This window comes from Haemaphysalis longicornis, unplaced genomic scaffold, assembly GCF_048455015.1.
Source record: "Haemaphysalis longicornis isolate Haplotype H1 unplaced genomic scaffold, Haemaphysalis longicornis Haplotype H1 scaffold_3, whole genome shotgun sequence".
Lineage (NCBI taxonomy): Eukaryota > Metazoa > Arthropoda > Arachnida > Ixodida > Ixodidae > Haemaphysalis > Haemaphysalis longicornis.
The window spans coordinates 60,636,110-60,660,015 of NW_027526335.1; the positions used below are offsets into that span (position 1 = coordinate 60,636,110).

Sequence of the window (23,906 nt, forward strand, 5' to 3'; positions counted from 1 at the left end):
CAGAAAATGTAAATTCAAGCAATGGGCATAAAAAGGTGAGCTGTAACTATGACGGCTGTTATAATCTGTTATAACCTGTTATAATTGCCTGTTATAACCTATATTGGTCTTCTCGAAGTCACAATTGCCATGGCAGCTCTGAAAGAGCATTTTTCTGGAATTGAGAATTTTCCATCCATTCGGAAACGCCTGCGTAGACACGATCAGAATTGCATTGCGTTGAGACTTGAGCAGAATTAAGCTTAAAGGGACTTTTTCCCAAAAATGTGCAGCGCCGTGAAGCACGATTTTTACGCGCAGACACTTCATGTTCGCTTCCTGTAAACTGCAGGCTTTCTTGTCAAGACTGCGTAAAAAAAACGCGTAACAGCGCGGTATTAAGGACAGTCGTAGAAATGCCGGCAGTGCTCAGGCAATGCACATGTAAGGAGCTATAAATAGGAATAGAGAGTAATAAACTCAGGCGTAATAACGAAGCAGAAGCGAAGTTATTTTTCACGTGTGATCTGAAAGCAGCAATTATGTTATTGTTTTTCTATTTACACACAGCGCGCTCCCTATGTGCACCTCCGATTGGAGTGGCTTTTGTGCACACATTAATCAACACAAGAGTGTTTGATGCCATTGTTATTACCCATCAGTATTACCTAAAAATCTAAAATTGTTCTCCTCGTCGTCGTCGAACGCGCATAATGTTGCGTACCTTGCAAAATTAATGCTTCAGCACATCGAGTACTTCACACACGTATAACTGCATCGATCTTTGTAACATGGTGAATCTTATACCAATTAACGACGCACTCGCTGTTTTGCGCGCTATAATAAAACTTATCTGTTCATTCGTATGGCATAGTTACGAAATCTCGCGCCGTCCACGAACTGGTGGGGTGAGGTGTGGACAATCGAACAATTCTAAAATGATAGACGCAAGATAAACAATCGATAGCAGTCAAAGCTAGCGCACGCACACAATAACCACACCGGACACGAGTCGTTTCCATGACTTTTCGGAATTAATCTGTCTATAAATTGCTGCAGTGACGACAAACAAACTCGGTGAGAAAAGCAGATGATGTCACGCATTTACCGCGATCCTCTTTCAAAACGCGCACGCACTGACGTCCCGGGTCCGGTGCTTCAGCGGAGTGATACACTACATGAGGTGGTGCGGTTCTTCACTTGTAACCGAGTATAGTCAAAGTGTAAGCGCTCTGCATACAAGGTATGCAGCACCAACTGGCCCCTAAAGATGCCCTGAGAACAAGCTAGTAAAGCGTGAACCGGCGGCGGCTGAAGGGCTGAAGTCTGTTCGCATGTATTCCTGCGCAATGTAAAAAAAAAGGTATTTCAGGTGTGCATTTCAGGTGTGCCTTTCAGGTGTACTAGTAGTCAACAACCGATGACGCCAGCAGTCCTGGCGCTGAGCAAAAATCCTCTTGATTACCCAACAATGTGCAGTTCTTTTCAAACGGGCAATTTAAACTCTAAGTTTTAGCATGCAAAGTGAGCATGCTCTTTGGTACAAAGCGTGCATAAATAGTCAAAGGCTGCTGAGCGGCATGTGTAGTGGAATTTAATTCACACTGAAACCCTGACTCTTTGAACAGCACCTGCGTCCGGAAGCCTACGTAAACTAGACACAGGTGGCGTTGGGTAACGCCGACAACCGAACAGGAATTCACGTAAAGGTCTATCAGGCGCAGAAAGAGAGCTCAGATAATTTCTCCGGGAATTCTTGAGAAACCTGCGTGGGAAAATATCTTAAAAATAGGGGATTTTTGAACCAATGGTTAACTCTATCGGTTGCCTGTTGAAGGCTGTCCTAAAGGCCACCCAGCGAACCAGAGTCAGTCCGAATTGTGGTTTCATCTACGTACAAGCCATGTTTTATATCGGGGACCTTGTTGAGTTGCCTTGGAAGATCCAGTAGTTCTAGGTTGAAAATTACGGGGGATATTGGGCGCTTAAGAGCTGCGCTCCAAAAGGGTGGAAGTGCCCTTGACTGTGAAACATGGTTCAAAACAACATGAAGTGAACATTTATTCTCCGTGATTTAAGGTTGATTCGTAACCCAACCAGACAGAGTTCTGTCGAAGATGTTCACATTCAAGGCTGTTGAAGGCTGGTAGCAAGACATCAACGTTGTGTTGTCCAGTCCTGCTGTCCTCCCAACACGATTGGGCATGTGTAGCAGATAAAGACACTTATATGAGGGGATAAAATACTTGCAGTGGGTCTTCGCTTCGAATTTTCCACTTGCAGAAAATCTGTGACAAAAACAAAACAACCAGATCGCACGTTCCTTAAAGCAGATATTGCTTGCCACGGGGTAGAACGTTTCGTGGGTACAATAACCTCAAGCTATCGATCCCTGGCAGAAGGGTGAAGTCTTTTTCACTGCAAATAACACCATCTGCCCCTCTCGCCCCTTATTTAAGACATACATAAAAAAATTTCCATGCTCGCGGTAGATTATTTAGACAACTCAGAAACAAAGCCTGCAGAACTCTGATGCCGTAAATAACAAGCGGCCTGAATGTATCCATACCATTACGCAGCAATGCACCACATTATAAGCACTAGGCATTAACGCTTATGATCCAAAAACAGACGCTATTTTCCCCTTGAAGTTTCCGTTAATTCAGTCATTTGTTCACACTGACCTTTTTACTGTAAAACAATTAAATGACGTTCAACTTACAGGGATGACGTATATTGCTCTTTGGCTCAAGATCAACACCACTCCATCTTGCGCACACAGTCACTGGAGGGGGAGTATCAGGCCATTGCGAAATGTTTCGTAGCCAGCTGTTGCGACATCGGCGAGATGATGCGTTTAATGCGCTTGTCGTCTATTTACAGGAAAGTAGCAAAATCCCGGCTTCAACCCTCGGCAGGTGTTACGTGGTGCCGGTGACTGGCTTCGATGGTCCTACACGCTGACGCTACTGTGCAAAAGAAAACATGAATTACTTAGTCGGCAGGCATACCTACGTCAAAGTCTATTCATCATGTAATTTTTAATTACTTATTGATTGATTTACCGGAAATTAATTCACTTTATTGTTCAATCATTACTTGGCAAGCAGGCCTAATTAAGAGTCGGCCTGTCCTCTCATTAGTTGATTGACTGATTGATTGATTGATTAAAAATCGGTTGAGTTTATTGTTTAATTATTTTTAACAGGCAGGCCTGTATGCAAGAGACTGCCTGTCCCTCGATTGATTGATTGATTGATTGATTGATTGATTGATTGATTGATTGATTGATTGATTGATTGATTGATTGATTGATTGATTGATTGATTGATTGATTGGAAGTCAGTTCAATTTCAGTGTACAAACAGCAATTTTACGTGGCGTCCAAAATTATAATAGCGCTTCGATTGGCGTAGGTGGCTAATAAGCATAGCAAATTTGCGCGTTTCCGTGACGGTTTTAAGCGGTGGTGCTGGCTACAGCGGTTCTTGGTGAAAAGCAACTCCATTATTGACAGACAAAGGGGGACAAGAACAGCAGGACACACTGCTTCTTCCTCGTCCTCCGTTTTTTGTCAATGTTCAAGCTGCATTTTGCCAAGAAATGTGCCGTATAGCACAAATTAGAGCCGTTTTGCAGCGGTTGTACTCACTTCTCGTGACCGTCGTCACTGCCGTCTGTCGTTGCGCAGCTCACAACTTCCAGGAGCGGACGTGTCTCCGGTACTGGGCTGACGAGAGTGGCCTTTGAGTGGCTTACTTTCTGGCTGGGATCGGCTGCGCGTTCATTTCGCGCGTCTAGAAGAAACAACTTGTTCTCCGCATTGCCCTCTTCCATATTCTTCATGTCCTTTATAGAAAAGAAGAGCAGAAGAAAAGACAGCAATTTTTTAGCACTTCACCACCTACCGCCTTCGGCATAACCCTTTCCCCTCTTTTAAACTTCACATTTTTATTGCCCACTATTCGGTTAGCAAAACGTCGCGTTCCCGATCCTTTTTTGTCTTTTTTGTCCCCTGAGCGCATATGAGTATTCTTGGAGGTTCGCGTGGCGGTGTGTTAAGACGGTTAACCAAGGGCGCGTGGCATTGGAAAATGATCTTCTGGTTTTTCAAGCCTGCAGTGTATTGGATACCCTTAGGGTAAAACGCAGCCGCACAGGAGTTTTGCAGACGGCTATAAAAACGGTTTAACAAATCAACTGAACGAGTCAGTCAACAAGTTCAATCAATCAATTAGTCAATGAATGTTATCAGTGTGTGCCATAGAAAAATGAACTAATGGTGTTTTATGCCATCGCCATGCGTCACCAACCGCTGTCGGCATAACCAAAGGTAAAGCGCTGCTGGACAACATCGTTCTGTCGGAGTGTGAAGCCTCTCAACAAAGGTTACTAAAAAAAACGATTCCACGCGGGCAAAAAAAAAACGAGTTACCAGGCACCACCCATGATACTAGGTGTCGGTTGCTATACACGCTTGAGCGTTCGATGCGTGTCGTCTGCTATTGTGCGTTGCGATTTACACACAATCAATCAGAATTTGGTGGACATGTTTGGCGGCCAATGGTGGTTCGGCAGACAAGGGCCCTATTACGGCGATCTGTAAACGGCGCTTTTTCTGTCGAGTGAGCTTAGTATCCTGTGAGTCATGCTTACGCAATAAATAGTACTGTTTTTCTCCTTCCCGATTTAATACCTGGCTAATGGACAAAACAGCTGCACAGAATTTGACTCCAACAAAGAATCTACTTGAGGACTATATCTTAATTTAGAGGATCACCACTACGGCAACACCTTAAACTTACATGTTCGACTTATCGGTTTGCTCAAGGCTCCTTACATTCTTCCTACCTCACTCCAGCTGCTTACAAACATCTGCTCCCGTTCTGTTCGACCAGACTGGTTCGACCAGCCTGGTTCGACTTTGGCAAAAAAATTGCCATAAAAGTTTCAGCTTCCTTTTATAAATACAAACATCTGGTAATTTTGCTAGGCGATGCAGGCGGTAGTAAAGTCTAGAAATATTTCTAGCTACTGTGCAAACGCTGTTCAAGGATAAGAGGCGAAGATTTGCTGTGCAGTCCGAGGAGCTCTAGCTCGAGCTATTTTTAAAAAAGTTTCCAATCGATTGTAATTCCCAAGCGGGGAAATGTTTTACGCATGCGCTAGAGGCGCGGAAAACGTCGGGGGCAAATCAGATTTTTTTTTGTCTGCGGGTCCGAACGTCAAGGTGCGAGCTGTTATAAATCTATCGTAATTTTTTATTCAAATTGTTTGCGTATGTCCTTCATTTTGTAGCGGAATTGATAACTTGGTGCACCTGCCCTGCGCCTCCCGCGTTATGTCTGCTGCAAAGTTTTGCTGAAAAGCCACAAAGTACCGCGTCTCATATGCACAGATATGTGTGCCTGCTTCTCTTCTCTCTCTCTCTCTCTCTCTCTCTCTCTCTCTCTCTCTCTCTCTCTCTCTCTCTCTCTCTCTCTCTCTCTCTCTCTCTCTCTCTCTCTCTCTCTCTCTCTGCAACACTTATTCCCCGCTGCTGTTTCAATAAACATTAACGGCTTCGTTCGCAGTCAACTGGAAGTAGACTGCTCTGCTTCCCTCTTTCCTTGTCGCCTTTGAGGCCGTTATGCAGAATTTAATTGACGATCATGGTTAATAATGTTGAGCATGATTCAATACTATACTACTTTTATGGCAGCAGTACTTGTGCAGCGCGTCTGAATACCGGGATAATGCCCATCGAACGTCAACGTTGGGGACATGGCCCTACCGTAGGCAGGAGTTTCCCCGGAGAATCCGCTTCCTCGCCGGATGGCTGTAGGGACGTTTCTGCGGTTGATATGTGCACGCCGCTCGAGAGCTCCTCGGGGCCGCAAGCGAAGGCGCTCGTCACGTCGGGGACGGTCGAACTCCCTCGGGGAGCAGGTTTGCTCCCGGTGCAAGCAGTTTTCTCTGAGAAACAGAAATGACACTCACTTAAAAACCTACAGTACGAAGTCGATGGTCACAAACACCAGGTTACTATTGATATTTCTGAATGCTGCTCATACCATCCTGAAATGTTTTTAACATAAATGGGGCGAAGAAAAGTTGTAGTGTTTGGTTAACGTTTTCTGGGGAGCAGCAGCATGCTCACCTACATTGATCTCGTAGGTAAATAATGTGCGATTCCTCGCAACAAAAATAAATATTCTGAATTCTTCGCCTCGTGTTCAATGTTTACAATCATAAAATAGCTGACAATGTAAAATATAAATTTTTGAAAAAGAATTTACATCCTCGAAAGCCATTTCGCACCTTTACAATCTTTGTGAGGCGAACGCCACAGGATCATAGAAGCCCCGCCCATTAAGATTTAGAAATATACTCTAAAAGCTCAGCTCAACAATCAAAGACAACATTTCTGAATAATTCTCAGGGAAGCCCTTCAGGTATCACTGCGTCCGCAGAGAATAAAATGATATGTACCAAATCTGGCATTTAGGAAATGTACTCTACCTTGGTAACTTCGTTTAAACTGGACGGCTTCAAAATACCTCTCACATCAAGCTGTCCATAAATTCGCGCTCGCCTTGGCAACCCCTAGTCTCCTGCTTAGACCTATATCTAGAAATGCTTCACTAAATAGGTGCCGCACCCGGGCTTGAACCCCAAGCCTCGCTCAATTTTTTTCAACTGCAACATTTCCTTAGAAGACTCTTCAGCGTTCCTCTGGAGCTGTACGGCTGCAGTTAAGCTGTATATCGACTTTCATTGTGCAAAATATGAGACTGCATTCTGGTCTACAGAATGCAGTCAGAAAAAAAAATTGCGAATTACTTTGATATGCCGTTAACAATGCCCAAAAAAAGCAATGTGCTCATTTTTGAGAACCGCCTCACGGATACTTGAATTTTGCTCAACCCACACAGAGAAGCAAAAATGAGCCTCAAGTTCTCCCTCTGAAATCGAGGTGTGTAACGGAGGCGTTGCAGTTGCTTCGTTTGCAGTTGCTCTTCTTTTATCCTGCAGTTTTGTCGCGCATAGGTACTTTATTATAGTTTATATTCCGTGACAAGGGAGGCTGTGTTTACTGGCGACATTAAGTTACTCATAAAGACAGGTACGGATTTCTTTTAGGAGGGGATCAATGCACTGGGGTGGCAGATGTGCGGCCACTGAAGTTCATTGAGCCTTTGTATACTGGTGGTGACTCAAAATCTATCTCGAATGAGCTGGATCATATTGTTTTTGTTTTGTTCTTCTGCCCTGCGGACAAACTCGCATCTTGCGCAGATGTCCACCAGTGTTAATTTGCTTTCAACTTGCTCCGAATTCCTCTGCGTCCTGTTGTGCCACAGCGTCCAGCCCAAATTCGCTGCATGGGGTGATGCGCCGACAGCGGGGTCGATTCGCGCCTCGACCAAACCACCCGCGGCATACATGCTCAAACTTGAAGGCGCCAGACAGTCGCCTGTCATTTTCCCTTCTCAACAGTTGAGCCCATTGCGCTGCTGAGCACGGGGTCGCGGGTTCGATTTCTGGCCGCGGCGGCCGCTTTTCTGATGGAGGCGAAAAGCAAAAACGCCCGTGTGTACGAGATTTCGCCGCACGTTAAAGATCCCCAGGTGGTCAAAATTAATCCGGAGCCCTCCACTACGGCGCGCCTCATCGCCTGCGTTGCGTCGGCGCGTTAAACACTACAATTAATCAATCAATCAACAGCTGAGCTCATCATGCCTCGGACGAACGGCCGGCGGCAGACGCGCCGCGACATGCCTAGAGAGGGTTCCGCTGTGTCGCCTTCCCTTTCACCGTCGTGGGGGCTGGGCTGACGCAACCGCTTGGCCTCCATTCGTCGCATTCAAACTTCGGCCAGCGAGAGTCCTGATTGGAGGATTTCCAACCGCTCGCGGCTGCAACGGACTCATGGGGATATAAAACCCGCCCGGAAGAACAGCGAGCGCGGCACTTTTCGGAGGCACCGAATTGAGACGTGCTGTCACCTTTCAGCGAGCCATGTAACGCTGTTGTTACCATTTCACACGCTGTATATAAATAGTCCTTCAATTTTCGTCGGCTCGACTACTTAATCGCTCTGCTTTGCACCACGTCGATAGCGGACGAGGCAAGGTAACGTCGCTACATCAGTGACTGCGCTCAGATGGCCAGTCGCAACAGTGGTGACAGCGCTGGGGCGGCTGATTTACAACAGTCCACAGCTGGGCCTGTTACATTTCTCGGTACTTTTTTCCTGACGTATAGGCTTTAACATTTCCTTGTTCTTTTTCCTACCAGCATTTTTTTCTTGAGACTTTACTCGCGTGTCTATCCACTGCACATTCCTTCTTAAAGACCTGTCTTTCATCGTGCGCAAATGTCCTGGCCTTTTTTATAATAAGCAACACAGGCGGGTTTACGCCGACGAACTCTGCTGCAATGTGTGGAAGAAAAGACTAAGGCGGTGAACCTTTTCACCATCTACGTAACTACCCTACGCGAAGCGAGAACGTATCTAATTTTTATTAACCTACCTATGGTATTTTAAAAATAGCTGAACTTTATTAGAATGGGCATGGTGAAAACTTCAACAGTCGTTCTTTACCACAAGACGTGTGTATATGCTGCGTGCATGTATGTATGAGGGCTTGAATGTGTGTGCATGTAGGTGCATACACGCACACTTGTATGTATGTATGTATGTATGTATGTATGTATGTATGTATGTATGTATGTATGTATGTATGTATGTATGTATGTATGTATGTATGTATGTATGTATGTATGTATGTATGTATGTATGTATGTATGTATTTACGTAGCATACATGTATGAACTACTGGATTGATTATTATGTTTAATGCGCCGACGCTACTCAGGTGAAAAGGCGCGGCGTAGTGGAGGGCTGCGAATTAATTCCGACCACCTGGAGATTTTTACCATGCTTCTAAAACTCAAACACACGGACGCTTTGCGGCCTCTACGGCCGGTAGTCGAACCCGCGTCCTTCTGCTCAACAACACAACGCCTTAGTCACTGAGCCACCACGGCGGGTATATGTATGTATTGCATGCACGTGCGTGTATGCACGCATGCATGTTTGGGCATGCATGTGTATGCGTATGCTATGGTGGTTATGTATACAAACGTGCCTGTTCGTTCGCGAAGTGAGAATCCACTGTTTCTAGAGCATAATTAAGCTTGCCATCGTTAAACATGCACTTTTTTGTGGAGCCGTTATCGCAGCATTAGCTCTCTGTTTTCGTGCTGACCCGGGGCATCGAGAAATTAGTTTTGCCAGCGGCTGTACAGGCAATTACTAAGAAAATTCCCGATTGCAATCATCTTCCGGTTGATGTTTTAAGACGAAAAGAAAATAATTTCGGATCTAGGGCACTTACACGAACACGTGTGGTTAACGCGCTAGAAGCAGTTAATTTGATTCGCCCTATCTGTCCGTTAAGAGCGGGTGTTACCTTTATGTTCCTCGCTCCCGCTAATGAAGCCAATGGTGCGTCTTCCCATGTTTTTTTTTCTCTTTCGGTTCAATTTGTGCCTGTTTCAGGAGGCCTATCTCGCGAGCTCAAGGTTAGCAAACTCGCTGGCTCGAATTAACTAAAGCATTGTTCCACTCCACGCACCTCACGGCATTGGAGTATACCCTTGAAATATCCTAATGGTATTTTATGATTCAAAATATTTTTTTTGTTGTTATCATTTGTGTTGCAGTGAAAAGATAGCATTTTCTTGAAAGCCAAAACAAATCTTCATTTGTTGATGTATTTCAACAATGAAAAGGACGTGTTTGTTGCAAAGCCCTTATTACTTATTGGGCCAACGACGGTACGCAGCTAGAAACCGCGGAGAAACAGCTCTACTTAAAAGGCCCACAATGCCAGCACGAAGTGATTTTTCGTGAAAAAAATTAAATTTAGGGCATTCGTGTGTAATCGGCCATTTGGTTCGTTCCGCGTTTCTTGCCGCAATCCCGCTCAAGACATAGTGAGCGGTGATGTTCCCGAAGAGTGGTGTACTTTGGCTCCCCAGAGTCCGCAGGTTTTGTAAGTTTGGCCAAATTCGCAGCATCACCGAATTTCTGAATGAGTGCGTAAGTTCGTGGAAAGGGAAGTTTTACATCGCTAAATCATGTTCTTTGGTCGTTTGAGCTGCGAAACGACGCACGACTTCGCCGTTACACTCGGCGCCAGATTTTCAAGACCTTTCGCAGCAAGTCAATAACGCCACAGAAAACGGTACCTTTGGAAAAACATATTAGCCCCTATAAACCGTGGTCAAGTAAGAGAAAACAACTTAAAAAATGCGGCCCAAAGTTCACCATTTATTTCTCCTGTGTATACGTTATGATAAACAAGCGTCACAGTGTGTATGTCGGCGTGTGTACTTCAAGTTTTCTTTAAAAAGGAACATCGAAGAGAGACAACATTGATGTGAAATGTTCCAACAAAGGCATACCTTCACGAGCACTGAGCGAACAGCAGTGCAACGATGCACAGCGCTTCACTTTTCTGTAATAATTGTACATGCGTTTTTCATCGAAAAGACGGTACCGTCACTAACGTTTTGGCACCTATACCGTCGATGGCACTTATCGAGTAGACCATGCGTTACTCGCCTTCTACATCACCCTTCCACAAGGCGACAAAGGCGCTCGTATACGGTTCTCGCCAACTACAATTTGTGCAAGGAAATAAAGTAATAAGGACCATTGTGGCAACCCGTGAAGTAGAAATTCTAGTGCCCGAACGCTGAGCCTACCTCTCTGTGCTCTGTTCCTTCCACCGTCCTGTTACTCTGTTTTCAAAGTTTTGCCCACTTTCCTATTTCTTAGTGACACTTCGCTTACGAGGCCGCTATAATTAAACTTACATATCTTGTTTTCCTCCCTTCCCCTTTCTCTGCAGGCCAAGGGCCATCCCATTCCTAATCGATTTCTACCTCCTCCTGCTCGTTTATTTTCCCCGTGAATGATAGAAAAAAAGCCACAGTCTGATTAACGTTCCTGCTTTTCTTTTACCTACTTCTATTCTTTCTCCCTGCCCCACTTCAATGTCTGCAAGCTGTGGTGCTGTGGCACGAATCAGAACTCTCAGCAGAAATGTCTTGACGAACGCGTTCTCACTTAGAGCTCTTTTTATGTGCCTTGAACTAGGTTTTTAGCGCTCCATAGATGCACGATCCCCCTGGTACAGTAGTTCACAATAAACTTGGGAACAGGTTAAGCGCCAGGTGCAACTGGAGGAAGCAAAACAGACAGGAAGGGGGTTCAGTTCAGGAATTTAGTTCAGGGGTTCAGGGGTTCAGTTCACAATCAACCACCAGCCTTCACCTGGCACACATAACGAACCACGAAGTTGCCCTTTCCTTCTTCGTAGCCGCGTCCTGTGTGCGCAAGGACAACTCACCGCCACAGACGACCACCGTTTGAGGGAGAATCTGTTGAGTGGAGACGTTGCCTGTCGTCTTCGTCTGGGGCTGCATCCTGCTCGGCCAGGTGGCGACACTGCTGAGCTTGGAGCGGTCATTGCGGCTGCTGTAGCCGGACAGCACGGGAAGCTGGACACGAGTGGGAAACGCGGTTGTGGGTTAGAAACACCTCCTCATACCTAATCAGTTCGGCCATTTACTGCACATTGACGATGATTACGTGCGACATGCTGGGAATAAGTTCTAGCTGAGAGTCGCTAAAAACGGTCATGATCTTCCCTGGGGTCGTTTTTATATGGCGTAAAATTGAGATTCAAAGTGTAAGGGTTACTCAAATACACTCCAGCCCACTTTGCCCGCAACTACAGCACTTCCACCCAAACTTATTCCTCTCTGCAGAGTGTCCGAAATTCCAATACCTCGTAAAGCTTACCACTTCTTATGACAGTGCCCCGCGTTCCCTACCCCTTCTTCTCCAGCCCCACCCACAGGTATAAGGCCTCCGGTAGCCCTTCCTCGTGTAACCACGGTCCCTGACTAACAGGCCTTACAGGTCGCTTCGGCCATCTGGGCTGAAGCAACCCCCTCTGACCTGAACCCGGTGTTTTAACAATAAAGTTGTTCTCTCCCTCCCTTAGATTCGATTCGCACTAGCGTTAGAACATTCCCATGTACGCAGACTTCCTGTTTAAAAGCATGGGCTAGAAGAGGATAATGGATCCGCGGTGACAAATTCGGTCGTCCGCGATGCTTATAGAGCTACGCGACTTGAGCAAAGCAATTCTCAGACGTGAACGCATGCATTGCGTCACAGCGATGCATCACAATGGTCTGAAATATTTATTCGCTTTCTTTTGCATAATTCCTTTTCCCCCCCATCTGCTTGCATTAACGATGTAAAAGGAAATACGCAGATTTATCTCGCCAAATCATTTTAAACACCACCTGGTGGGCTCGTCATGAGGGCAGAGTCACCTAATGCGACTGTGGTCATCATATACTGCATCACAGAAACCATGCCTGATGGCTACGTTCTAACGTTTTCACGTTTCACAGCCTAGAAAGATCGGTTATGTATTTGTTATTATCACTCCACTTTGATGAGTGTATAAGGGAAAAAAAACTAAAAAGCCATCTACTGGTAGCACTGAACATGGCGCGGTAATAATTAAAGAAGAAAATCAACGAAAGCTTTAACTTAATGCACACACAAAGTCTTTTAATTAATAACACACCATGCAACTTTTCAAACGGGAAGATGCAACATCGAAAAGCGTCTTGCCCCGCTCACCGCAGCACGACTTTTCTGGCCCATAGCCCTCCTGCCAACGGCGTACTCTTGGTACTGAGACAGCACGCATAGTATGGCGTAAATCTGAGGGGGAACAAACCATCAATGTGTCATTTTCGCCCTCACAAAAAAAAAAAACTCAAGATACCATATACAAGAGTATATTCGCATTTACGGTGAATCTCCATGTTCCTTCGTCCGTTCAAATCAAAACCTTGCTGGCAAGATGATTAGGCGACTATGTTCAAGCGTCTACTACTTATACTCATTGTACGGGCGAAGGGAAAGAAACTGTAGTCTTGACACTTGGGTACGCAGTGGTCCTTACTGTGGGAAGCATCAACAGCAGAAAAGCAACAGAACCGCTTCCCCAGCGTCCTCCATAATCACGCTGCCGATGTTTCCCTACCCGTCGTTAAGATGTTTGCGCCGTCGCACACAACCAAAAATGAGAATGATCTCCCTTTTTTCTTTAGGTGTGCTTCTGATAGTAATGAAGGGAACAAACGTTCTAGAATAGTGCACGTCCTGGCTTTACATAAGCGTATAGGCCGCTGGGGATCTGCACGCGCCTATCCGCGAGTGATTTTCAAGCGCAGTATTTCGTACATGTCGGGTTGTGAGCCTTCAAGGCAGTTCACATGCAACACAAGCGGTGACAAATTCATACGTCTAGCACACCAGGGGCGTCTCAGAGCGGGGTACGAAGTTCTGTCGTAAACATTCCTTAAGCGAGGAACCCAGTGGGCCTGTCTTAAGTACGGCCATTCCCCCGTAGTTTTGCGTCTTCTTGGCGGTGGTAACTATGCTTGCGAAAAGATTCGGTATATGTTATCCGACATAGGTGGACGACGGAAGTTTTCTCTAATCGAGAATCAAACCAAACTAAAACATTAAAGCAGTTCCACTCAACGTGAAAGCTTCTGGAAGTGCAGAGCAGTCATTCGCCACAGCGGCTGTGCTACCGTTGTTCGCTAGTGCTACCATCCTTTACGCTCTTTCCTTCCCTGTCTCACTGCTCTCTTGATGAATTGAAGAGATGTTTTGTCCAATGCAATTCACGTTTTAGGCCTACTGAGGGCTCGTGCGCCTTCTGCTTCGAACAGCACTAGCGACAGTTCTGTTCTTCCTCTGCTTGCTTCCATCTCGCACGCTCTGAGGCCTTCCGTCGCCATTTTGAAAGCATCGTTTTTGTCTTCGCGGCCACTTTCTTTCGCCTACTGTGGTACAAAGCAACCCAACGAGCATTCCTAACTAAATGGACGTCTACGCTGCCGGACAATTGCGTATATTTTCCCAGAAATGAACCTGCAGTTTTTCTTTGCGCTAAATAATGGGGAAACGTAAGACAAGTGCCAACTGTTTCTGAGTTTCGAGTAGTTATGACTATATAAAGCGCTTGTCCAAGTATGCTGTTAAATATTGGCCGGAAGGCTGAATGGAGGGACAAGCGGGTATCTTTTCGAAGCCTCTGCTTGGGTGCGCGACGCCGTGTGGCCCTGTTTGGGTGCGTAATGCGGCGGGATACCGTGACAGCGGACCGTGACAGCGGACGGGCTACGATGACAAGGCGGGCCCCTAAAGTGCTCCGAAGGTAAAAGAAACTGGCGTAAGGCCTGGAGCGCTGCATGTAGCTCCAGGCGAGACGCCTGCCCAACCTGCACAAGATGATGATGCGCAGTAAATAGAAGGTATTCGAGCTGTATTTATGTATATACGTATGTATGTATGTATGTATGTATGTATGTATGTATGTATGTATGTGTGTGTGTATGTGTGTGTGTGTGTATATATATATATATATGTGTATATGTATGTATGTATGCATGTATGTATGTATGTATGTATGTATGTATGTATGTATGTATGTATGTAAGTATGTATGTATGTATGTATGTATGTATGTATGTACGTGTGCATCCATATGTCTGTCTGTGTAAACCAAATGATAAATATATATTTATATAGAACCAAACACAAAAACGTGACATTTTCTTGGCCAATCTAAGCGAAAAATTCTACCTGGGAATAACAAAGCATTCGAGAGCTGAAGCTGACACGTTTAAGTAGTTTTTTGTGGGTTTGTTGCTGCGAAAAAGGATCCCGGGGGCCGGAAGGCGACGATATACGACAGTACCTCTTTCAACATGCAGAGCTCTTACGAGCGGAAAACATTCTTTATTCTCCTTTTTAAGCCTTCGCAAACATTGGCAAATATAATTGCTGTCACCGGCAGATGCTCGCGAAAAAAAATTCAGTGTGTGCTACTAAAATCTTGTTCAAGAAATGCCAAAACATTCAACTCTACGCGTCATGACTAAATAAATGGTGAATGAGAAATTTTCTGACAAGTACTTCGTTAGGGTTTCGTCTTTCCTTTCTTCGTGTTTATGCAAGCCGTGCGAAGACGAAAATATCAACACTTCATTATTTATCGTTTAATGCCAACTTGCTTGCTCCTGCCTGGCTGCCTTCCTGTCCGCTTATCTGCCAGCTTGCCAGGCTACCTGTCCGTCTTCGTTGTGTTCTTTTAGCGACTACGTGGCCAAGTTACAAGCAGACCTGACTGAGACCATAGAAAAAAGCGGCATGATGATAGAGAAGAGGTTGCTGCTGGGCCTGTTGGTAGACACCTTGAAGAACCATAGAACCCAGCCTTGAAGACGCGTGCACGAGGATGCGTACATGAAGTACGTGTGTGTTGTCCTGCTCTATCCTCGTGTAACCGTATTCAGGGCTGGGTTCCACCAATCATTAAAAATGACGACGCAGCCTTCTAAACGTGCGCTCACGGCACTACGTAGTTTAAAGACAAGACGAAATCATTAGCGTAATAGGAGCGAAGAGCTGCGTCCCAATCACCCAGCTTCATTCTGGCTTCAGTCACTGGAAGCACAACAGTCAGAGACCAATAAAGTCCGTGCCTCTCTTAGGAAGGGCAAGTTTCGAGGCAGCTTTTGAGAACTACGCACTAACCCGACAGAAATTCTGCTCTGCATTTGACGTCACATTTCTGAAGGCAGGACAACGCCCTGAGACTTGCTGAATAACAAAGGGGAAGATCGCGACGTAGTAAACATCCGCTCTAGCGTAATTGCGCTAGAAGTATGTGCTGAGGAAAAGTATATGACACGATGAAATATCCATGAGTGCAGTGCAATAACAAATGAGGGCAGTGAACGAAACAGGAGAATAATGCAACCCCCTTGGAGCTCTACACGTTTTTTGTGAGTGAACTTCTAAACCTTCTGTATTTTCAGCTATTAGGCTAATGAAAACAACCTCGTAAGCTTGAGTTGTCATGTGCCAGCACGCATTATAAATGGTGGAAAAGACCAAGAGCCCAAGATGCGAAAGTACCATCCAGAGCTTTGTTTGTAGCCAATATATATTTTATGGGCCTATTTTCCTAACCTTAGGAGAAAGAGAACTCGATATGTGCCTAGCGAAGCCTGACAAAATTTTTCAATACGGTCACTGGTGCCTAAAGGTAATAACGCTCGTACAAGTGTTTTCAAAATTTTAAAAATCAACACGCCAGTTTAAGGAAAAAGACACCGACATTGAAGCCAATGCACTCAACGCTAGTTTTTTGGCAAGGGTGTTGCAAAACAACTAGTATTTGCGTGTCATTCTTCCTGACCTGTTTCCAGTTTTTATACAAAAATGTTATTAATTGCCAATTTAGGAGTCCACTCAAGAGTATGCTGCTCATTGCGTGATTATTACGAACAGGGCTCAAAACAAACTCCACTTCGTTTTGCTTCCTGCGGTTACCTAAACACTATCCCTCCGACTGAAAACCTGAGCGCAAAGGTAAACGTAACTACGTATGTGCACTCATGTCGACGAAGCTCGGGTTCTGGTTGGAGTTTGAAGTTCTCTTTTTGCTATTATACCAAGTTGCCTTCAAAACACGTCTGCATTGTATATTGTGCGCCTCTGACTGTTCCCGCGGGCGTAGATAAAAAAAATACTTCTTATTGCCTTTCTCCTGGACAGCCTTTTAGCCAAGCACTGAGTAATACTATGCTAATACCAAGTAACGGAAAGTTATACTTTAAGATGTCAACTAACGAAACGCGATGAGGAAATTTCTGACCTAACCAGAAATTTTTGGAACTTCGGCTCCCGAGAATTAAACGCTGGTAAGGATTAGAAAAATTGCGAAGTACGATAAGCACGACTCGTTATTACTCATTTTGGGTGCATGGGCCAAAAAATCGCGAGGTCTCTGTTTCTTGGCTCAGCTCTTTTTGCCTGTTCTTGCAATAGCTATTGCTAAATCAACTCTATGCCAAACGTTGCACAATATATATATGAATTATGTTAATTCAGAACACACTAGTCCTATTTGCGTTTGTCTTTTTCGCAAACTATTCGTTAACTAGGACAATATTGTCTGACATGTGCTCTCCACCGGAATGATTTTACCTGACGTTTTATTTTACAAAAAAAAACGTCAGTGAAATCATTCCAAAATTTCAAACCAATTACCAGACAAGACCTGCCTTTTGGTGATACAGTTAGGAACGACTGTAAGCCAAAGCTTTTCTGGGTGCAACCAAACGACATTCAAAACAAGGTAGCAGAACGGCAAACTTTTCCATTTACAGACAGAATAAACGTTGCCTTACATAAGAAGTAAAAGGAAATTGAACATACTTACGTTGACGGAGCACAGCGTGTAGTCTACCACGTACATGACGACTACGAAAGGGTCAATGCGCTGAAAAAGAAAAAAAAAAACATCAGACAATGCACAGCAAAGTCGTGTCGAGAAGTGGTTTAAAACGTTTGCTCCGCTTTCTTATTATGACTGGCAATACAAAAAACAAGAAGTTCTGCTTACTCCTTCATTACTAAAAAAAAATCCTAAATGCAATAACATGCGGAAACACTGACTTAGTCCCGTAGTAGGTCTGGGAGAAGGGCACGTTGTTCACTACCAAATTATATAGCTTATTGCAAAATATTGCCCCAGAGCTCGTCATCCCTATTTGAACTTCAACCAGAAAATGCAGAATGCAGGTGCACTCGTGAAAAATTTGTACCTCAAATTTTCTAACACAAATACTATTCTGGGCTTCTGTCGGCATTAGGAGTCCTCCCTTGCGCATCCAAGCAATCATAACGATGTTTCGATGTAAACACTAGAGGGTCCGTTTGTAATTGGCCTCGATGAGAGGAAAACAACGAAAATGATTCTCAAACCTTGTTTTATGTCAGCGCGTGAGGCACCCCGAAGTTTAATCAAGAGGAGCACACCAGGTGCCAGAGATGCAGCAGTTTAGCAAGACATGTATAGGCGTAAAGGTGCGTTTGCAATAAGTGTGCGCCTGGGCGGGTGAATTTTGTTATTTTTCAATTTTGTAAAAGATATACCAGGGTCGTATCAATTGAAATCAAAGACTCCACCAAACGCTATCCCCACTTATCTCAGTGTCTTCCCATCCGAGTTCCTCTACGACTGCTCGAAACACTAAAGATTAGCTGTTTACCTTTGGGAATGGAGCCCCTACATCATTTTCCCCATCCTTCCTGAACATCATAGCTGACGCTATAGCACCATCTCGTCTCTGCGACATTTGGTTACGGTACAAGTCAACAAAACTTGAATACTCGTTACAAAGAGCTACTAACGCTTGTTTCTTGCATTGCCTTCAACACATTCAAAGGCGTTCTGTGCTGAAGCCACACCACAGTTATGGTTTTGTGTCCGCTGAAGAGTCAGATGTGTTATACGAGAAAGTGGGACCGTAACTTCCTGCAATCCTGCAGACTTCTATAAAAAGGGTATATACACACTCTGTTGGTACGGCATTTTTGGATGAGGTTTCGTTACTCCACTAATACCTAATCTTCATCTTCATTACCAGCCAAGAACTTTCTGGTATGGGTAACCGTAAACTTCTGTTCATTTTAAAGCGCGTTTTCTAAAAATTATTACCATTGAGTTTAAAACCACGAGCCGCAGTGGTGTGTGGCTATGGCATCGGGCTGCTGAGCCCGAGGAAGCGAGTTGGATCCAACCATTGCGGCTGCCTTTTTGATGGAAACGAAAAGCACCCAAGACCATGTGACAAGATCTTCGGTTGCATTAAAGATTCCTGTGCATTAAAGATACCCATTAGATTTGATATTTTCGCTCGTAATGTAGAAAATATGTTTTACTTAAAAATACCTTCAAAATTATATCAAGAGCTGACCATTATGCGACTTGTGCAAAAGCAAACGTGCAGGATAGAGTAATAACCAGAATACTAATGCTTAATTAGAGTCCTACAGTGCTTTAAATGACACTGGTTTAAGTAAAAAGATATGTATTCTGTTAGGTATCATTAATAGAATACTGTTACTAGAAACGACAGCATATTTAAATGCACCCTCAGAAAACAGTGAGGGAACGATGTAGTTAAACATTTTTGAGCTCCTTGCTCCAAAAATGACAGAAAAATAGAACTATTGCGGGGCAACTTACCAAGTCGACGACGAAGTACACGGACAAGACGACATCTAGTAGTGTCGTCATTGAAACGACGCTTAGCCAAGGAATAAGTAAAAGGCGGTTATCCTGAAAAAGGGAATCACACAAGGAAGCGTTTAGATGCAATAATAAATTGTGAAAACCAAAGGGAAAGCAGTCATAAAATGATATTTAACTTTACCACAAGCTTGGTGGCTCATGTAATAATATATTCTACGCTAAGGGTCTCAGGGAGCTCCCATCAAAAAAATTGTTTACTGGGAATTTTTATTTTACAATACTTTTTGGTCCCGAAGACTGCCCAGGAACGCCCAGCCGTTACGTTTTTGTCGAAATCAAGACTACCTAACCAAGTGGGCGGTACCGTAAAGCAGCACCGTACGATAGTAAGTATTTTGTGGATTCCACATTAGGGCGTTGCAATTGCGTGCCAAGCAAACAAAACATTTGCGAAGTGCATTTAGCCCCGCACCTGATTACTGCTTTTCAGTAAGTTGCCTCCGGTGAGATAACTCAGGGAAGCCTCAGAATGAGTTTCTAAGGCACGTTTAAGGTGAAGGCGACGACCCATACACAAGGTGCATGCCACCCAGAGCCGCATATCTGGTCTGGCGTCCGGAGGGTCCCGGATAACACTCCCGCACAGAACCAGTTGTACAATTTCCTTTTTATTTCAATTACTTACGATAATTTGCAGGAGGTCACTGAGAAATGTTGCGCCAATCCCACCATACTTGGATCTGTTTTTTTTTGTTCATACGCCATAGGCCTTTTTATTCGCCATTTATTTACTTCGTTACTACAACGGCGATGTCGCCAAAATTTTCACCTAACAAATAATACAATGCTTTCGCATGAAAGGAGTAAAAGACAAATCTACAGGTATAAACAGGACCAGATTGGCTGCGCGAAAGACCCTTGACACTACAGATATCGTGCTAACACTTTCAAGGTGATGTATAAGCTTTGGTAGGATTACAGCCCAGTGAAGGACACAATGAGATCACTCTCACCCCGGTGGGTACGTTTTCGGTACTCGAAGTGTGGCGAAGACGCTTAGACTATTGTCAGTATTCTCCGTAATTAAAGTTACAAACTGTGTTGCGCAGTATAGGGTTGCTGCTCATTCACTTACCAGGAACAGTCCGAGTAGAAGGACAACAGAGAAAATGACGCATAATCCGGAGAAGATGAGGAGTAGGAGAATCAGCGTGAACCCCACTGAAAGAACAAGGTCTACCGCTATAGCTGAACCAGTAAAAGGATGGATAGGCTTCCACTTTCACATCAGCATAGCGCGTCAAAAGTAAATTGCTTTAGAGGCGGGAGAAAGCAGCTAGCACGGCTGGCAAGCAGGGAGAGGTGGAATGCAAACGCGCCAAACATAAAGAGAAGAACTTCTTCAAAATTGAAATAATATCTCACAAAAAGCTCATTGGGGTCTAATACTTTATTAGCGGGAAACTGAAGCCATCCAGCAGATGGTTTCAAACCAAAGTCTGACCTTCCCATAGTCATTTTAGCGTTGGTTCGGTGCCGCAAGACGCTTTAACAGCTGAAAAATCGCTAAGCAGACACTGTCCAAACGTGACGCAAGTAGCGACTGCAGCCGCTGTTTGCGTCACGATAAACTGGTAGCAAGTGAGGCAGTGGTGATGCATAGCAGTATAGAAGGAACTGAATACAACACTACCACGTACCGAGGGGTTTGATCAGTTTCGGGCAAATCAGTTGTGATTTCCCGAACATCCACGCCCTCTGCTGCTCCGCGCCACTAATCAAAACGTTTCGTCACGCTACCCGTGACCAGTATTGAGGCTTTGTAGACGAAAAACATATTGTCCTTTTGAAACCCCGCGAACGTTGGCGTCGAACCAACCACTCGGGCGCTCCTGGCATGCTTCAACAAAAAACGGTACCGCTGCCACAAGTATGGATGATTGGCGCCACCCAGCAGCATACAGGAAATATGATGCGCGCGCCAGACGTTTAAAACACTTTCGGCGCAAGTGTTGCGGTATAACTTGTCACTGCCGCCCCTGTCTTCACGCTTCCGCTATTTTATGCCGTATTTTTAAGAAAGCTACTGCGTAATAGTGGTATATTTGTCTTCTCGGTGAGCTAATCTGTCGATCTAGAGCAATTTAGTTTTTGACTTCAGTGTTCCTTTAAATGTCAGGATGAGGGCCCTTACTCTAGGGAGAAAACTGACCAAAAGCAGCCCCCATCCTTTGTCCAGGCAATTGGTACGACGAATTCGCAAATAGCAAATAAGAAAATTATCCCAATTATTTATTTTAGTTCAAGGACCCCGCTCAATATATTAATGGGACGTCTCCCAGGATTATACTCCCCAAATTATTTTTACAATTCAACTGTCAAAGCGTCACAACTCATGCGAATTCAACAAGTTCGGCGAAAAGATTTATTCCGTTTCGTAATACTATTTACCAAATGGAAAATACGGAATGACACTCAAGCACGATAAATAACAGTGTGTTATCATTCAAAGAGTGCTTACCTGAAGAATGGAGCACTGAGTTAACATGGAAGATTCCCGTGACCACCAACATCGTGTAGAAAATCTGCAACAAGAAGGAAATTTTTATATGCCTTTTAGTCCGACACACCCAAAGGGAGAACTTTTTTGCAAATGCGGCAGGTGAGTGAGTGAGTGAGTGAGTGAGTGAGTGAGTGAGTGAGTGAGTGAGTGAGTGAGTGAGTGAGTGAGTGAGTGAGTGAGTGAGTGAGTGAGTGAGTGAGTGAGTGAGTGAGTGAGTGAGTGAGTGAGTGAGTGAGTGAGTGAGTGAGTGGGCTAAAACGGTATAAAAACAAGTATCAAATCATTTTGTAAAGTGCCCGAGTCTAGATTCAAAACGTATGTCGACACTGAAGCAGTAAAATGTATTTGAAGAAAAAATTTGTATTGTACGTCATACTTCACTAATTAAGCACGAAGCTATGGTGACATGTTGCTACGGCGAAGCCAATACCAGTTTTCTATGAGTTTAAATAAACAGAAAACAGACGATACACCTGTTGTCACTTATCTCCCGATCAGAGATGTTCGGAACACAATACCAACAACAGTAACCGCTATACATTCCGTACGTGAGGCTGAAAGCGACAGAGAAAACACAAATTCAACTCAGAACATTGGCACAGCAACCGGTAAACCTAACTCAATTTCTTCGAACGGGAATGACATTTTTCTTTTTTGTTTCCGAGGCAATCTCAGACAGAGAGCCCTGAGTGACCCCATATTTACTAACGACCAAACTTAGTGCCTGCGGCGATAAAACATTACTTTTGATCCTTGTTCTATCATTGAAGGCGAGCTTAGTTACAGCGATTTCACGAACCCTCCCGCATTCCCTGCAGCCTCTCCGAGCAGATAAACCGAAGATTTTTTTTAATACCTCCGTAATTTAATACATCCGTAAACAGCATAGCTTTCCTATGAGCTGAACGCAGCCTTGGTGCTTAAAACTAGTTATTTGTCGGATTTCGGGTTCCTTTCAGTGTTTACGTATTTTCTTAGAGAAAAACTTGGCTCGGTTAAATCTTTATGTTAATTTAGTTTGCCCCTGAGAGAGGAACCCACGGGGGTCAGTCAATAAAGAGCCGATACTAGCTCACCGTTGGTACAAACTACCCACTAGGCGTGTCCCAACCGAAGATTTTTTTTAATACCTCCGTAATTTAATACATCCGTAAACAGAATAGCTTTCCTATGAGCTGAACGCAACCTTGGTGCTTAAAACTAGTTATTTGTCGGATTTCGGGTTCCTTTCAGTGTTTACGTATTTTCTTTGAGAAAAACTTGGCTCTGTTAAATTTTTATGTTAATTTAGTTTGCCCCTGAGAGAGGAACCCACGGGGGTCATTCAATAAAGAGCCGATACTAGCTCACCGTTGGTACAAACTACCCACTAGGCGTGTCCCCTGCCCTCCTAGCAAACTGAAATGAAAGCGGGTGGGGGTTGCTTTAGTCGTTTTTTTCTGCCCGCTCGCATACGCGCACATGCTTCTAGCTTTGCAGTGACACAAAGAATTGTCTTCGCAGTTTCTTTTTGTTGTTCTCTGTTAGCGCAATGTAGAGTACTTGTTATCTTTGTACTATACGTTCGCCTAGATAAGTATTTTTTGCGTGCCTTATAGAATTCTTTTTAATTTTGCACTCTTTTTCTTTTCACCACACTTACTCAATGCCCTTTCAGTGCGTGTAAGGTATTTTAAATAAACAAATACGTATGCGGTTGAATATCTGCAAGGTTAAGCTTGTGGCTATTTCTTGTACATTTCAGTTGACACAGATAGTTGTTCTCTAATAAAAATCATGGAGTATGAATGAGAATATGCAAAATTTTAAGCCATTCGCGAACGCGGTGTTCCGACACGAGGTGTAATTCCAGTGTGGCAAGGTTGGATAACGGTAAAAAGCTCCAATCGAAACCGCGGCAAATGAAACGGATGGATTTTTTTTTAACTGATTCAAGAATGTTAATTTCAGATATTTTATAATAGTTCCAGATGGTGCGCACGTATTCTGGGATGGTTCATATGAGCGATTTATTTGTTAGCAATTTTGTTTCAAGGGGAGCTTCGGGTAATGTACGATTTGGGTAGCGTGATTTTTAAGTTCTTTGTTGCATGTATATTCAATTACGCTTAGACCATGACGAGGTGAGTGGGAAGATGACTCCTAGGTACGTATATTAA

The 23,906-nt window shown here is 44.2% G+C and overlaps 1 protein-coding gene across 2 annotated transcripts in view; it reads right to left on the bottom strand.

Annotated features, from left to right (window-relative positions):
* Positions 1–2,113: 2,113 nt before the first annotated feature.
* Positions 2,114–23,906, bottom strand: part of LOC144173271 (uncharacterized) — a 44,846-nt gene continuing 23,053 nt past the window's right edge. Inside the window, exons 2-11 of one of the 2 annotated variants that reach the window (XR_013323213.1) lie at positions 21,706–21,769; positions 20,320–20,405; positions 19,179–19,271; positions 17,367–17,426; positions 12,698–12,781; positions 11,385–11,535; positions 5,753–5,934; positions 3,632–3,828; positions 2,702–2,948; positions 2,114–2,267 (exon numbers count right to left, since the gene is read on the bottom strand). Coding sequence is in view for 1 of the 2 variants with exons in the window: in XM_077701758.1 (XP_077557884.1) it covers positions 2,933–2,948; positions 3,632–3,828; positions 5,753–5,934; positions 11,385–11,535; positions 12,698–12,781; positions 17,367–17,426; positions 19,179–19,271; positions 20,320–20,405; positions 21,706–21,769 (933 nt within the window). In the remaining variant the exon portion in view is untranslated. Of the gene's footprint in view, positions 2,949–3,631; positions 3,829–5,752; positions 5,935–11,384; positions 11,536–12,697; positions 12,782–17,366; positions 17,427–19,178; positions 19,272–20,319; positions 20,406–21,705; positions 21,770–23,906 lie in introns of both variants that reach the window. The other variant, XM_077701758.1, reaches the window with a different exon arrangement.